This window comes from Sardina pilchardus, chromosome 15, assembly GCF_963854185.1.
Source record: "Sardina pilchardus chromosome 15, fSarPil1.1, whole genome shotgun sequence".
Classification (NCBI taxonomy): domain Eukaryota; kingdom Metazoa; phylum Chordata; class Actinopteri; order Clupeiformes; family Clupeidae; genus Sardina; species Sardina pilchardus.
Window position 1 is genome coordinate 19,098,270 of NC_085008.1, and position 15,736 is coordinate 19,114,005.

Below are 15,736 nucleotides of genomic sequence, written 5' to 3' on the forward strand. Positions count from 1 at the left end.
AAATAAAATGTAAATCATGATTAAGAATGTAAAATTCACTGCAGGTGTAAGATGTGATAAGACACAATAAGACATATCCTGTTGATGACTGTAAATTCCATACCATGCAGCAGTTGTTTCAAAAATAGAACAAAAAGTTCAGCTAAAGTGGGCAGAGAATCCCCATGAGAGACTAACAGGTTGGTTGCAGCTCTCATGGGAAAAAATATCACCCACTTTTCCTGAGGTTTCAGTGATTATTACATTACTTACTGGCTGTATTGGCTGTGAGATTGTGGTCAACCCTGCCCCAAATCTGCCTTTTCCAGGGCACACACTGTACTAGAATTACCTGCCCTTCAGGGTGGTATATCATTTAAAGCTATCAAGGGTCTAAATGAATGACTATAAACTTGCTCAAATGTATACGACTGACTGTGTGCGCTTCCAGTTCCACAAAAAGAGAGCTGAAAAATCAACCTCAACAAACACAAAAGAGCAAGGCTTGGAGAATTGTAGAATCCCCAACATGATGACAGCTGACTGAGACAAGACAACTGTTCCATTGTGCACTCACTCATCACCTCCTAATTCTGTCATCCCCAGCAGATTTATTACACAAGGGCTAAGATGTAATTACAGTGGAGTAAGAGACTGAACCAACGTCATGGTGGTATTTCTATGGAGTAAATCATTCACAACTGTGGCACTTAGGTACCCAGTGCACTTAAAAAGTCAAGCAATTACGCCAAAAAAGTTAGCAATTATTCTTAATCGTCCTGATAGGGGGCGCATAATGTTAAATAATGTCTCCCCAAATAATGACAACCTAACCATCAGAGCAATTCCTAGAAATCTGGAACCCTGAAGGGGAACCCCCATAAGCCAACTACAGACACTTTATCAAATGTTTTTTTTGTGGCTGAATCTGGACTCACCGATGGCCAAGATTATGTCCTGGTAGTCTCATAATGTGACAGTGTGGAGCAGGGAAGCCTGTACTCTCCTGGATGTGGAGTGCAACACTAGCAGGATCTGTTTTGCCCAGATATCCACAACACACCTGGGTGGGGTCCAGGCAAGCTCACCTGACACACTCTGGCCTAACAACCACCACACACTCCCTTTGTGATGCAAATGAGTCGAGTCATACAGGATCCCTCGGTCAACAAAGCTACCTCAGAATGGATACTTTACACCTCGCCATGGGTTGTGCTCCATGGAGGGTGGAGGGGGTTTAACACAAGATACCTTTCCCGAAAAAAAATACAGGAAAAACTTGTTGAGCCTCACTCACTGCTGGTGAAATGTACTTGGCAGTGAGTAATAACAGGGTCAATCAAAAGTCGCTTCACCGACAGCGCTTGATTTTTCACTCCATTTTCACCGAGCGACCTACAGCGGTGGCAACAGCAGGGCTTTACGAAGGGGGATGTGCATGCTGGGTAATTTCAGCAGTAAACCGGCACTTTGGAACATCTTTAACACAAGCAGTAGTCAGGACTTGATCACTTGATAGGGTGCAATTTACAAGCTTAAAGTGATGGATGCAGGGATTTGCACGCAACATGGTTATTAAAGAGAACCATCCCTTTGCAGTCACCCTGTGGAAACATAAACAGAGAGCCTGGGAGAGAGGAGGGACAAACCTTTAAGAATTGGAAGCTTAAAACTACGGTTTCTATTTCAAAACCGACACAAAAGGAATCTGGCTTTTTAGAAGTGAAAAAAAAAAGTTTACAAAGCTCTCGGTTTTATCACTTTTTAATGTTTGCTAAGGGGGGGTCGAGGACCAGATAGCCCATCTTGTCGGTCTTCTGCTGACAATGAGAACAAAAGACTTACATTTAGGGTTAGGATTTAATGCTTGTTAGGGCTGGGGGTTGCATGAGGATAGCCCATTTTGTCTGCCTTCTGCTGACAATGAGCAAAAAGACCTCCATTTCGGGTTAGGGATTTAGCGCTGGTGAGGGCTGGGGGATGTACGAGGGGGTTAGGGTTAAGTTACAGTATGGTCAGGATTAGGTGATGGATAACTGAGGGTCAGGGCTAGGGGACAGGTGCCTGATGGTGCACAAATGCTGTATACATCTTGCATAGCATCTGAAACTAAGACAGGTAACCCAAATAAAATGCTGCAGCTTTTTTTTTTTTTTTTCTGCATTGTTTACATACAGTATTTGCTTTGCCAGTCAAGGGATCCCTTGACTAACTGAAACAATACCATTTCCTAATAACGATAAGATAAGATAATTAAAGTTGTGGAAGGACGGGCAGATAGACAGACTGATTGCTGCACTGCACACCCCTCTCAGGGCGAGCTCTGATCGCTGCCCTCAGGTCATTAGGTGAGAGGTTGGGTGGAGAGTGATAAGCCACTGAGTAACAGCCCCTAAATTAGGCCATTATTGTGTGTCCCCAAAGCAGCATGATGTCATGTGTTTGCGTAGGGATTACAACTCATTGGCTCCTGCCGATCACATGACAGGTCTGCAAACAGGCTCCACATGACCATCACACTGCCTCCACCCAGAGCATACAGTGACAAACCTGTTCACACCTACAATGCTCACTGCACTAACTGTGGTGGGAAAAAAGTTTCTCTGAAGTTCTCCGAACTGTTTGAATAAAAACGACCTGACCAAGACTCGTTGAAAAGCACTTGTCAGTGGCCTCTTTAATCTTTTCAGTAAGGCAATACATCTAAATAGTGTAGTAGCTGGGGTCACCAATGTAGCATCCCGACAAGCCACACTCTACGTAGGATATCCCTCATCTCGGTCACTGCAGACCACTGAGTTCAGGTTGAAGTAGCAGAGACGCTAATTAGCACATGCGGAGTAACATACTGTAGGGGTGAGGTAAGGTAAGGGTGTGCTGCTGCATAATTACTGTGGCTCGAGACGGATGGCATCAAGCTGTGACTGCAGTCCAGCTGCTTGGTGCCATCCTAATGTATTATTCAACCGCAGCAGGGCTGCTGGTGCGCGCACAAAGGCGGTTTTCTAGTGCTCGCAGGGAAAGGAATGGTTGTCATATTCAAAGGGCCCTGTTCTCCGCACTCTCATCGAATTAAGCATTTAGGTCACCCTACCCTGGCATCAAATGGCTCTTCTGTGTGATGGGCATGTTCAGTAGGGGCCATATTGCACACATGCTGCAGGCAACATTTTTGTCTCCCTAAGATGCCAGAGGGGCAAACAAAAAGGCCTTTCTCGGGATGGGTGGACATGTAATAAAGTAGGTCTGGACTCTGAAGCTCTCTCATACAAAATGATTCTAGCAATTAAAGACTAGGAATGAGGAAGGAATGCCTTCCACAACATAGTCTACAACGTATCATTTTGTGGCAGATTTTTGCCAGATTTATGTAATGTAATGGACACACATTGGCTTAAATGTGGCAAGGCACTATTGATAACATTGATCTGGTCTACATAACGTATAAACCCAAAAGTGAGCCAATGCTACGCAGGGAGAACTCTTAACAACTCCTTCAGCTCCTAGTGTAGTAAACTCTGCAATCTTGTCCCTGTGCGCTGCGGTCTCTGTGGTATTCCTGGTTGAGCTGATAAGACACTTCCTCTTGTATCACGCTGCAGCCCACACTTCAGAGCCACCCGTCTCCATACAAAGCCCAGTCAGTGTGCAGATGACCCGTGTTGTCACAGCTGGGGTGTGACCGTGCCAACCGTCTACTCGGCCAGGCCATAAAAGAGCGGTCTGTTCCTCTGTGATCTCGAGCATGCAAGGCGCCCCACGGGGTTGGATTCCTCACTCTCTCAAACCAAAGGCTCTTAATAGAGGCTGTTAGCGTTAGCCATTTAGGTTTTACTTGGACCCCAGCATAATCTCATTCCGGCCTACCCACACACGGATGCCACAGCAAAGATCTAAAAAGCCTACTAAATATTATTAAGCAATCAAGACCAGGTTTGTGATACTATCAGTGCAATATCAAGAGTGAGATTAAACCCTTCCAAAAGAATGCCAACAGAAGAAACATTGAGACTGCATTGAGACATTTATAAGACTGACTCCTCACCTTGTGCCAGACCTCTGTAGCTCGGAGAGCTTGCTCTCTGTGTGCGCGTACTCGGCTGATTTCCGTCCTCGCCCTGGGATGTTCTGTGAGGATGAAGAGCACACGAGCAGAACTCCTTCAGAACGACACTTAAACAGTCGAGCACCTGAGACGAGAACACCCACCCCCTCCTCAACTTGAGCGCCATGACTTTGTCTGCATGACGTGACTATTGTTGTCTGCTGCCTTTCACTTCAGAGGTTTTACTGCTGCTCCGTCAGCTGAGTGTTCCTTCTGCATGCTGCACTATGTCTGCGGGTGTGTCTTTATAGGCAAACCTGGATTAATGTTTGACTTAGCGTCTTCTTTCATTCTCCTATTACTCACTGTGTCGACCTGTCTAAACAAGGCATGGCTACTCATTCATCTCAAGGGACCTAGCGACTCAAAGCAGCAGTGTAAATCCCCACCAACACCAAAGCTTTTGAGGTGTTAAATTATAGGTAAACAATGGGATTTAAAGTTAAGATAGTCCAGTATAAACAAAACGCTAGTTTACCTGGCCATAGAAGTCAGCAGAGGGGGAGGACCTGGACCTCTCATGAACACATAGTGGTTTACTCCTCTCCTCCACAGCTGGGTCCAAGATGTTATCTGCAGAATGATACCTTCCCGTGGGCTTTGACTCCGGGGGTTTCCTCTGGATGTTCCATGTGGCCTCATACTCTGCAAACGTGCCCAACCTCTGGTTCTCCAGCCCCTGCACTGAGCTGAGGCCATCTTGGCCCTCCTTGGAGCTGCCCTGCGGAGGAGTTCCAGAACTCTTTCTCTCTGTGACATCCTCGGTCTGCCCAGGCTGTGGCAGTCCACCACCAGGCCTGGTCACCCTGCGGTCATCGGAGGCATGTTGCTGTGGCTGCTTAGGAAGTGGTTTGGGAAAGGCTGGCTTTCCTGTGGCTTCATAGGGCTTTCGCCGGCCTGCTGAGGACACAGCACTGTCTGGGGGGCATGGGGGGTCCTCATCAACTCCGACCTCGTGGATCTTGTCAGGCTCTGAGAACGACCGCACCTTCTTGTCTGCAGGAATGCGCTTCCGCGACCCAATGCGGGACACCTGGCCGCCAGCGGACGCAGGCTTTGTCTGCAGGACTTCGGAGACACTGGGCAGGGAGATTCCCTCTTTGCGACTAATGGCTGTTGTGGTGGGTGGACCAGGCAGCTGGGGCTCAGGGTGCTCAAGCAAAACCGGCTCCAAGTCTCTCCTCCTGAATGAGGTGGCCTTCAGGACCCGAGCCTGTGCCTCCTTCAGATGGTCCTTATAAGAGCTTGTGAAGGACCCTTCGGCTGAGGATGGCGAGTGGTCTGGCGTCTCCTCAGCCTCCTCAGTGGAACTCAGGGTAGCGGCGCTTCTGCTCTTCTGCAGCTGAGCCCTCTTCATCTGTATCTCGTTGCGCAGTGTGGTGGCGAACCGGTCGGCGCGACGCACCTGTTTGCCGTTGACAATCTCCACAACTTCCTTTGATCCTTCAGCTCCACTGCCTAAAGCTCCATCATCCTGCTCAGAGTTTGCTTTGGAAAGGGAGTGCAGCATGGGCGTTTTCTGTGGGCATATCTTGATCTGCCCCTGGGGCTGCCAAAGCTCCTGGGAAGGCTCCTTTGCCGCTGGAGGGCCAGAAATCCTCCTCTGTTCAGTTTGCTTACTTGGCGGATAGCTCATATAGTATGGCTCTGAAACGGGCCCGCTGTTCCTCCTCTGACTTGATCTCTGCTCCACATTTAATGTTACCTTTGACACTTCGAGTGAACTAGCAGGGCTGATGGCAGAGTATTGGCTCTCCCCTTGCTTGCACTGTCCATTACTGTTTACGTTGTACTGTAGTACCTGAGTTGGAGGATACTTGGGTTTACTAACCCCCCCTTGAGCACTGACAGAATTCCTCTCTCCTCCACCTTGTGCCATCTCTAAACTAGAACCAGCCTTCCAGTCCTCCATCTTTGCTATGGAGGCCTGGGATACTGACTGTGGCTGTCTCGAAGTAACACAGTAGTACCGACTGTGGCCTCCGCTGTCTGCATTCTGATCAAAGGCATTTGAGGATAAAGAAGTACTTGGTGTCTTTCCCTGGTTCTGGTTGTGGATCTGTGAGTGGTTGTTGGTGGGAAGCTCTTGCATGCTGCTGTAGTAACCACTGACGTTCTGAGTTCTGGGTGCCGCCACAGCTCTGGCCTGGGCGTGGAAAGTGCTCTCATCACTGTACTGTCGTTGATGGTAGGGCGTGTGGGAATAAGCCGGTGGGAGACCAACTCGCACGTCCGTGCTGGAGAAAGAGTATGTCTTGTTGGGGTTCAACGGGGGCTGGCTGTAGCCCTCTCCTGAAATGTAGGGACTGACAATGTCATTTTTACATGGATTATAACTACGCCGAGACTCAGAGCCCCTCTCGCTACCTTGATAGTCTAACCCTTTTCCTTGAGTTTTCAATTGGGCATGAGTCCCTGGGGCCTCAGGGTAAGCAATCACCATTCCTTTCTCGTGGACCTTTGTCACAGCAAAGCTGTCGCTGCGGGTAGGGGGTGGAGGTGGCGGAGGGGAGGGGGCTGACGTCTTCCTCTTGTCTGGCACATGCCACACAGGTCCAAAGTTGGTTCGACTCGAGCTTGAGTGCCGGGAACCTGACTGTTCCTCAGTCCTGGGTGGCTCGCCACTTCCCGTGGCCGAGGGCAACTGTAGGTAGCCTGTGCGCTCATCCTGACGCACTCCTTCACCAACACTGTGCCTTCCATTGGTGTGCCTACTGCCCGAATCCCACTGGTTGACCTTATAAAGCATGTTTTCGGTGGAGGCTGCGTTACTGTTAGAAAGGGTATAATCTGGGGTGCCAGAGCTCGTGGAAAAAGAGCTGTAAGCTGAGTCACGTTTGCCGCCTCCGAGGTGCTCCACGCTGTTGTTGTTGGATTTCCCCGGAGACAGACGCCCAGGTGGGTAAGGGTGGGGCGCGTGCTCTAGGCTGTCCATGCTGCCCAGAGAACTGAACTGGTCAGACACTCGGCGCAGGTTTGTCTGGTCCCAGCCAGATGAGAGATCCGTTGAGGATGAGCTAGAGAGAGGCAGGAAAGGAGGAGGGGTTAAAAAAAAAGCCTACTGGCAGTTTGTGGTTTAAGAGAGTTTGATAGATTGGGACTCTAAAGGTTACTGTTTTTCCCCTGCAAAATAATAAACTCACACTGTATATCCTGATTTTATAGTTAAATTTGCTGCAACATTGGTGGTCCTTTTAGGTAAAAAATATTTACACAAGAACAAAGGAAACAGTTCCAAAGAGACTCACTAGGTGATGCTCTTTCATTGTATTCTGTGTTAAAGATTAAATCAACATTAACAAATATTGGCAGAGGTACTCCTAACATTGACATGGCTGACATTGTATCTTAGATGTTGCATTTTTAATTAAAATAAGCATGCCATGATTATTATTATTGCTATGATTTAAGTACAAATATAATTTTTCAAGATAAGCTGCAAGCAGAACGATGACCTGACCTTTTCTTACTTAACATGGGCCAATTTTGCAGCTTAAAAGTAAAACTGAAGATTACTCCACTAAATCATGAGTCACCTTGCATCATATCTTGTTTGCCAGACTGGCGAGGGTGTCGACTGTGCTTTGGACGTCTCCGATTGGCCCTCGTTGAACTTGGTTGAGTGCCAGGAGTGAGGCCTGCTTACAGGTTCATTCCTCCTGCAGCATTGGGAGAAAGGAAAAGAAAAGAAAAGAAAAGAAAAAGAAAAGAAAAGGAAAGGGAAAGAAGGGACAAGAAAGAAAGAAAAAAGGAAGAAAAAAGATGGAGAGGGAGAAAACCTGTGTTAGATTCAGGGAACTACTGCTTTGTTGAAATGCACCTCTTCTACACAACTGCTTGTGACAGTCCACTTGAGAAACCACACAAGGACATCACACAAGGACATCACACCAGATCAATCACAGCAAATGGCACATGCGACAGCGAGCGGAGGATAAAAATCCCTAAACATGAACACCTGACAAAGGCTTCCTTAAGGAGCTGCCAATTCAAACACATATTACCCACAAGCCACAGGGAGCCATGCACAGTCCAAAATCAAAAGGTCACACAGGAGGCTTCATCACATTGCAATCACTCGCAGTCTTGCATTTAAAAACATACCCTTTGAAGCGGTTCTTTCTGCAATGCATGTTGGGAGAAAAAAAAAAAAAAAGAATACTGTAACTTGTGTGTTGGTGTTCTCAAAAGAAATAGCACAAGACATGGTGCTCTTGACCTTCACGTAAACATTTTGTCCTTATAGCTAAGAATATCACATTGAATAATTTTCTTAGTTTATATAAACAAGGAACAGCTGAAACTGTTGGTCAGAATACAGCAAAGACAAAAACCAGACAAGAAGACGTTACAACCATTTATTATAGGATACTAAAATGGAAAGTTGGCAGGTAGAAGATGGAACTGGAGAGTGAATAACTGGGGCAAAGAACTGGCAACTGGACCAAGGGAAATGACATCACAAGACGATGGTAGAGATGGGATGATGGACGAGCAGATCTGATTGGATGATGGCAAAGTTGGGAAGGTATAGGGTTGGTGTTGGTTTCTATAGTGCCATTACCTCATGGAACTTCGCAAAATCTTCGTGAGAAAGCTCCTGGCCACATGCACGTCACTCTCTGATGGCATTTTCTGTGCTACAATATCCACCATTTTCATTTTCCTGGGTTAGAGTAGAGGAGGAACACAAAGCCTGAAGTTCTGAATGCAGTGTGAGCTGGGAAAGAGGGACACTGCCACTACTACACAGACACAAGACACATGAAACCGACATACATATGCATGCATGTGTGTGTGTGTGCGTGTGGTCAAGGATGGCGGATGACTAACCAACATCATACTTTGGACACAAAACACTGCATTAAACGACACATAACACAATTAAACGGCGACACGACTACAGACGACGGACAGAGAGACGACATACAAGTACACCACACATAATGAAAACCAGAGACACTGTAAACATATGGCACACAATAGCCTATATTCTGTGTCCAGCACAAAGGTCTTTGTTCCCCTAGGAACAGAATCTGCATAATGTAGAACTACTACCCTGCAACTCCCAGCATGCTACACTGATGCCATGGGATACTGACCCCCTCTCCTGGCCATTGGGTGCAACTAAGTGACCTCTTGCACTAAAGACAAGAGATGAGCTTTTTAAAGAAATACCAACCGTGCAAGCTCCACAATGAAGAGAGCCCCCAAAGATTATCGGATCGTTGAAGTCACTTAAGCCTTGACAATTATCTCAGTGGACCCTTCAATCAGCTCCATTGGTGTCACGCTAATATAGTGGAAAGATCGGGATAGACCTGCCACAGTTCGTCCGCGTCACCGGTCGTCCAGCCCAAACATGGCCGATAAGAGGGCCGAGGTGAACTGGTGCGCTGAGACTGCCATATGGTCCTCGGGGGCTACAGAGCCCCAGCATGGGGCTGGTGGGGGCTTAGAGGCCTTGGAATGTCTCACAAAAACCAGATCAGCTGCCTCCCTGCCCTGGGCAATCTGTTGTGTCTGCCTTGGAGACTAGCCCTGTTTCAATGGCACCTCTAACCAGGAGAACATGGGGGGATCAACAACAATGCATAAGCTACAATGGGCTTTATAACAGAGTAGGAACTGTACACTTTACACATACTGCTATGTGGATACTCAATCACTGATCTTGACAATCACAGCAGAACACCAAAACCTAGTGAACAAATATAATGAAGAATGGTTTAAGAGTAAACAATTAAAACAACCCAAGTATTTGCAAAGAACACTAACTCACAAGTTGCAAGCCAAATGTGCACCATCTACAATACCTATGGAGGGTGAAGTTCAAGATCCTACATTCCAATAATTTGGGTTTTATGGGCTTCTAAGCCCCAGCTCAAGGCATTCCTTTCCATGTATGCTACCTCAAACTCTGTTACAACAAGGCACACACACACCCCTACACTTGACCCGTGCCCTCGGCATTCTCATCTTTCACAACAGCGCTGCCAGTCTAAAAACACGCCAAACCGATTTGACAACGCAACTGCAAAAACACTATATGCCCAACTGAACCCCAAAGAATTTCAAGTCAAACTTCATTAGACGTGGGCATAAATCAACCCCCACTGGGTAGAGGGTTGTTATTTTGCCCCCTTGACTGGTGAGGTCATCGTGGGGGCTGCGAGGTTTATCCTCTAGGTCTAGGTCTCACCCCACTCTCTCTCATTGAGCAAGGGACGCCTCACAATGGCCCTTTGGACCAAGAGGTCAAGGGGTCTTAGCCCCTTTCGACAACCTGCCCTGCATTTAAGCGGGATCGCTAAGCTGGCGTGTAGTGTAGTGGCGCTAAAGTCGATTCCTCAATCACAAGTTCTTTGGGAAGTTTCCTGAAACACACTAAAATGTCTAAATGTTCTTCTTCATTCTGACTTGGTGAGTTAAAACACTCTCTCACTATATACTGGATATTTTTCCAAAAACATTAAGCTAGGTCAATAAACTCCAATGACGCTGTGAACTCAACCGAATACTGCTTCCTCCACTTTGGTAAAACTAAGCCTCCTTTTGCTGCATAAACTATCTTCCGAGCGATCTCTGTGCAAGCCACACATGGCGCTCGCCATTGAGATGCAAATGGGCTTGTTTTTATTAGACGCATTGTCAGGGCTACAGCTGGTCCAGCACAGATATGCCAGAGCAGTGAATCAGAGGAGCCGGAGAGCTATGGAGGGCATGGAGGGGTGGGGGAAAGGGGGGGGACTTGCGGGGAAAGTCCCCCTTCACTGTTTCCAAAGGGAGGTACGTTCAAAAACAAACAAATCACTACTGCAAAGACCGGAGCCAAACTGACTCTCCTGGAACAAACCATTCAGAACACCAACCAGAAGAAGAAAAAAAAACACACATCTCTTTGAGAGAGTGGAGAAAGGAAAACAGGTTGAGCTAAGTTGATTAAACATGATGCCTGGTAAGTTCTCACACTGTAGCTAAGTTGTAATAGGAACACTAAACACTAGGCCTACATTGTTTATAACGGCTTAGTCCAAGATGCATTGCCCAGTGCTAGACTAAAATGATCATCCCTGATTTGGGTCAAAATGCATACCTCAGGTCTCACAGTTTGTAACACACAGTACCTCAAAACAACACAAATCTTCAAGGACCCAAGAGTAAAAGACAGAAACACATGCACACCCCAATCTGAACACTAAAAACCCCAACAATCAGACATGTCCAAGACATACACAGAGACGTCTAAACTCAACAAAGACACAACAAGGTGGTGAGGAGACAAAGGCTGCTGACAAACAAAACACAACACAGACAACATAATTGTGAGAATAAAACTCTCCAAACTCACCAGACTCCACAGAGACATGGGAGAGGGGTGGAAAAAAACCCTGAGGCCAAAAAAAAAACACTCCTTCAACAGGTGCCGAGGGGTGCTGTGAGCGTGGTCGTCGCAGACCTGAGACCCTCAGCAAGAGGAGAGACTGCAGACAGCTCCCGGCTCTGCCCCAGTGCTCTCCTCGGGCTGTGCATTCCACAAGCACTTCAAAAGAGAGGCCAAGACAAAGACTGTGCGCTACATACGGCTGGCTGTGGCCGGCGGAGGGGCCATCTCTTTCGTTGCGCCTAACGGCCCGTGTTCCAAGACAGACCGAGAGAGTGAGTTTTTAAGACATCCAACCACGGGGAGCTCTGCGTCCAGTCAAGGAGACCCACATGCATATAGACGGACTAACTTGTGGTCTGTGCATTTCAGTGGGAGCAGACTTCCCAAAGGATTATGGTGGTTTTACCCCCTGAAAGGAGGTGAGGGCTGCTGGAGGGGAGGCGGAGGGGGTTGAGGGGGGGGGGGGGGGGGTCGTAGCCAGTCCCCTTTAAGTAATCTGGCTGCCTCTTCCCTCTCATTGGCTTGGGCCCTCTATGCTAATGAGCAATTGAGAATGCTGGACTCTCGCTCTCCCATTCCTCCCCCTCCTCCTCTCTCCATCTCCTGTTGTGCAGCAGACCTGCGTTTCTTCCATTTCTATGGCAACAGGTTGATTTCTGTGGCGGTCCAAGTGCTCTAGTTTTCTCAAGAGCGTAGTTATCCGAAAACAGAGTGAGCAGCGAGGGGGCTCTCAACGTCAAAGGCACAGAGCAAAAGTCACCAAATATTACAGTATATGTCAGCAATCATACAGAAACAATGCTCTCGTCTTGCCAAAACAAAACATGAAATGAACTGAAAATAAACCAAAAAATACCATGGAAAGAGGCCTTTAAAATGACACATGGATTATTTTGTAGACAGACATACTAATGATCATTCACATTTATATTTATGATAAATGTAATAAAAGTGATGATGTAAATGTGATACATCAGTGGTAAAATCATTGACACCCCAGCTTCTCCTTCTCCAAGTTTCACCATAATGGACCTCTGACCATGGCTTGCCCCCAGAGTGATCATGTGACATAGCCCTGACAGACTAGGTCTTTAGGCAACTGACAAGAGCCATCTGGACTGAAACAGCACAACATTGGCAATACCCCACATACCAGCACAGCACATAGACAACTATAAGCTCTCCTTTAAATAAATAAACTGATAGTAATGTTTACTAAAAAATGAAATGGGAGAAAAATATGTTTTTTTTTCTTTCTTTTTTTTAAATCAGGACTTGACCCACAAAGTTCTGATTAAAACCTGTCCTGGCACTCAAACAAGTCGTCTGGTGACAGGCAAGAAGATTACCGAATTGTTTAGACCTACGGTAGATGGGTGGGATTTTGCTAAACAATCTTTCACAATGATCTATTGTGAGGCTACTCTTTGCCTGTGCATTCCAGACACGGGGCCATGTTAAGGCATTTACCTTTAGATAAACAATGGTCTATATTTTCTGTTCAAAGACAAATGGGAAATCAAGGGAGACCTTTACTCTGTCTTGTTTACTCCTGTAACCAGTAGTCTGGGGTCAAAGGGATCAGATACAAGTTTATTTTGTTTAAAGTAAACACAGATTGCAAACTTTTAAACAAAACGCATTGGCTGATTATTGTGACAAGAATTCCAAACTTCCAGAATCATATGCTGTTTAAAAATGAGCATACACTCCTTTCTCTACCACCACCGTATCAACAAATAACAATAACAGTACTCCCCCCCCCCCCCCACCCACCCATCTCCTAATTATGCCTAGCGCTGGCCGAAGTTGGGAAATAAACCGTGTCCTAAAAGTGTGCTAAAAGTCTGTAACACTATACGCACAGCCGGGGGAAACTGCTGACCGGGGCCGTGCGGCGGGGCGGCGGCGGTCCCCTGCGGCCCTGCAGGAGACTTGGAGGTTTGACTGCTGTCTGAGGGACTTCACAAAGGCCCTTCTTCAGCTGCCTTCACAATCAGGCCAGTCATGGCAGAGCAGGGTGGTGGGGGCAGGGGATGGGTGAGTGGGGGAAGGGGGTGGAGGATGGAGGGTGGGGTGGGGGTTTTGAGGGGGGCAAGAGAGGTGAAGCATGAGCCCAGCGTAATGACTAGCGCATTCCAGGGTTAAGTGACATACCAACCGGAGAGACTCACTGACCGCGGCTGATGCTGCGCAGGATACATCTGCCTCCCTCCCTCTCACCGAGCCCCCTCGCCCTCCCTGTACCAATAAGCCTCGTCTCACACCTGGGCCTCTTTTGTTCGAGCCTGATGGCGTGGAGAACATCAGGCGAGACGGAGCCACCGCACGTCCCGTCGCACACATGCTATCTGTTACTGCTGTTTGTTTTGTCCTGTCCATGCCATGCCGCGTCCACTTTGGACATAGAGAAAGGAGGAAAGAAAAGTCCTTATTCTGTTCAAATACCCTACATGGATTAATAACAACAATATTACTGTAATATAATATTACAGTTAGAGTATAGGCAACTTTAAGGTTGTAAGTAAGCAGAATGATCCTTTCAATGTGCTGATGGTCATTAAAAGCATAATCTACTAATGCCTCTCAACTCGGCACACTGACTCAACCACTTGAACCCTAGTCCCTGGAACTCTAATCTGCTAATAAAAATGACAAGCCGTTCCAGGCTAGGCTCACGTTCCAATCATTTCTTGGTTGAAAGATCCACTTGTGCAGCAGGCGACTGGCAGGCTGGAAGGGTCAGTGAGAGCCTGCAATCACACTGTCAGAGGCTGAACTGGTGACAGAGCAAGAGGAGAGCCAGTGTGATCACAGTCCATCTTGCCAGGTGGCACACAACGGCCTCCCATTTTTTCCTGTGGCCAATTTAACAATGTCAAATTATCCTTTACTTGTCCATTAGCTACTGGTCTACTGGTCTACTGGTAATAAAGAAAGCCAGTAGCCGTGGGGGAATGGAGGTAGGGCCTCAGGGCATCCGATGACCCTAATGACAATCTGACTTGAACACTTTCCAAGTGTATCCGCTTGAGACATGCCTACTGTAACTTTAAATCTTAACGCTGACTGGGTCAAGAGTAAGGGAGACACTAGGTATGTGTGTCAAACACAGTGCGTGAGAAAACACATACAGATCAGCAATACAACTGGCTTGTTTACGCGCCGTGGTTAGGGAAAGTACAGTGTGCTGGACGCTGAGCGTTCCAAATGTTCTGGGTCAATCACTCTGCCCTGTTTGCCATCTTGGCTAATCCAGTGCTGACTGACTGTACACATCTCCTTCAACGAATAACAGGCTTCAAGATCACTCTAACAAAAACCAATAGACTTCAGACGTCACAAAAAAAAAAAAAAACCCTGATGGCTTTGTTTGCCTATTGTAAAACAGCAGATGACAATCTCAGCCACCTGGCTGGTGTATCACACAAATCCCCTTGTTCCTACTTCCTCATGGATGCCCTCTCTGATTGATGATGCAATAGCTTCCATGACAACCAGAGACAACAAAGGTGCAGAGGGAGTTGATCACCACAGAGAGAATCAAGGATCATGGGACATGAGCATTCAGAATACTACATGAATATCAAATGTACAGACTCCACAGAGGAAAAGAGGCGAGTTTCAAAAAGAGATGGCTATTTGTGGGGGAAAAAATAAGAAAATAGAAATAAAAAAAACACAGGACTCATTTTCTTTCAGTATAGTCATATCACCACTGTGAAGTTTCTATTAATATAAAAAACAATATATGCAAGAAAAATATTACACAAATGTTCATAACTAATTCTCAAATAAAACAAACATCTTCAAAATTCCTTAAAATATTGCCAAACACCACTGGCCTCGCTACTGGCTAAATTAGATCACACACAGGCACCCTTGTTTTGATTATCTCATTACTCCAGAGACAAGAAAACAGCTTTCCTTCGAATAATGAAAAAAAATCTCACTGGCATATAAACAAAGTTGGGTTTTGACACTGCATCAAATCTCAGATGCACAGGGATCCTCCTGCTTACTTCCTCCTGTCCTGTTCCAGCCTTGTACGCGTAGGAGCTTTGCCATAATTGGATTTTGTCTTCCACATTTGTGCTTCTCAAAGTAGCGTGGGCACTGCACACTGACCAGCACAGCACGTACAAGCCTTTTGTTGATTTTGAAAAATGTAAAACGCCAAAGTCACCGTGTTGGGATAGTGAAATATAATAAGACATAAGATTTACGTGGGCATGGATGGGTATGAATGGGTCTGATGCAGTTTT

General features: G+C 46.7%; 1 protein-coding gene across 3 annotated transcripts in view; it reads right to left on the reverse strand.

The window, feature by feature from the left end:
* The window catches only part of shroom2a (shroom family member 2a), a 44,255-nt gene that overhangs the window by 9,302 nt on the left and 19,217 nt on the right, over positions 1 to 15,736 (reverse strand). For 2 of the 3 annotated variants that reach the window (XM_062556984.1, XM_062556983.1), the window contains exons 3-5: positions 7,621 to 7,743; positions 4,563 to 7,101; positions 4,025 to 4,107 (exon numbers count right to left, since the gene is read on the reverse strand). In XM_062556984.1, coding sequence (XP_062412968.1) covers positions 4,025 to 4,107; positions 4,563 to 7,101; positions 7,621 to 7,743 — 2,745 coding nt within the window. Of the gene's footprint in view, positions 1 to 4,024; positions 4,108 to 4,562; positions 7,102 to 7,620; positions 7,744 to 8,648; positions 9,046 to 15,736 lie in introns of those variants that run through there. The other variant, XM_062556985.1, reaches the window with a different exon arrangement.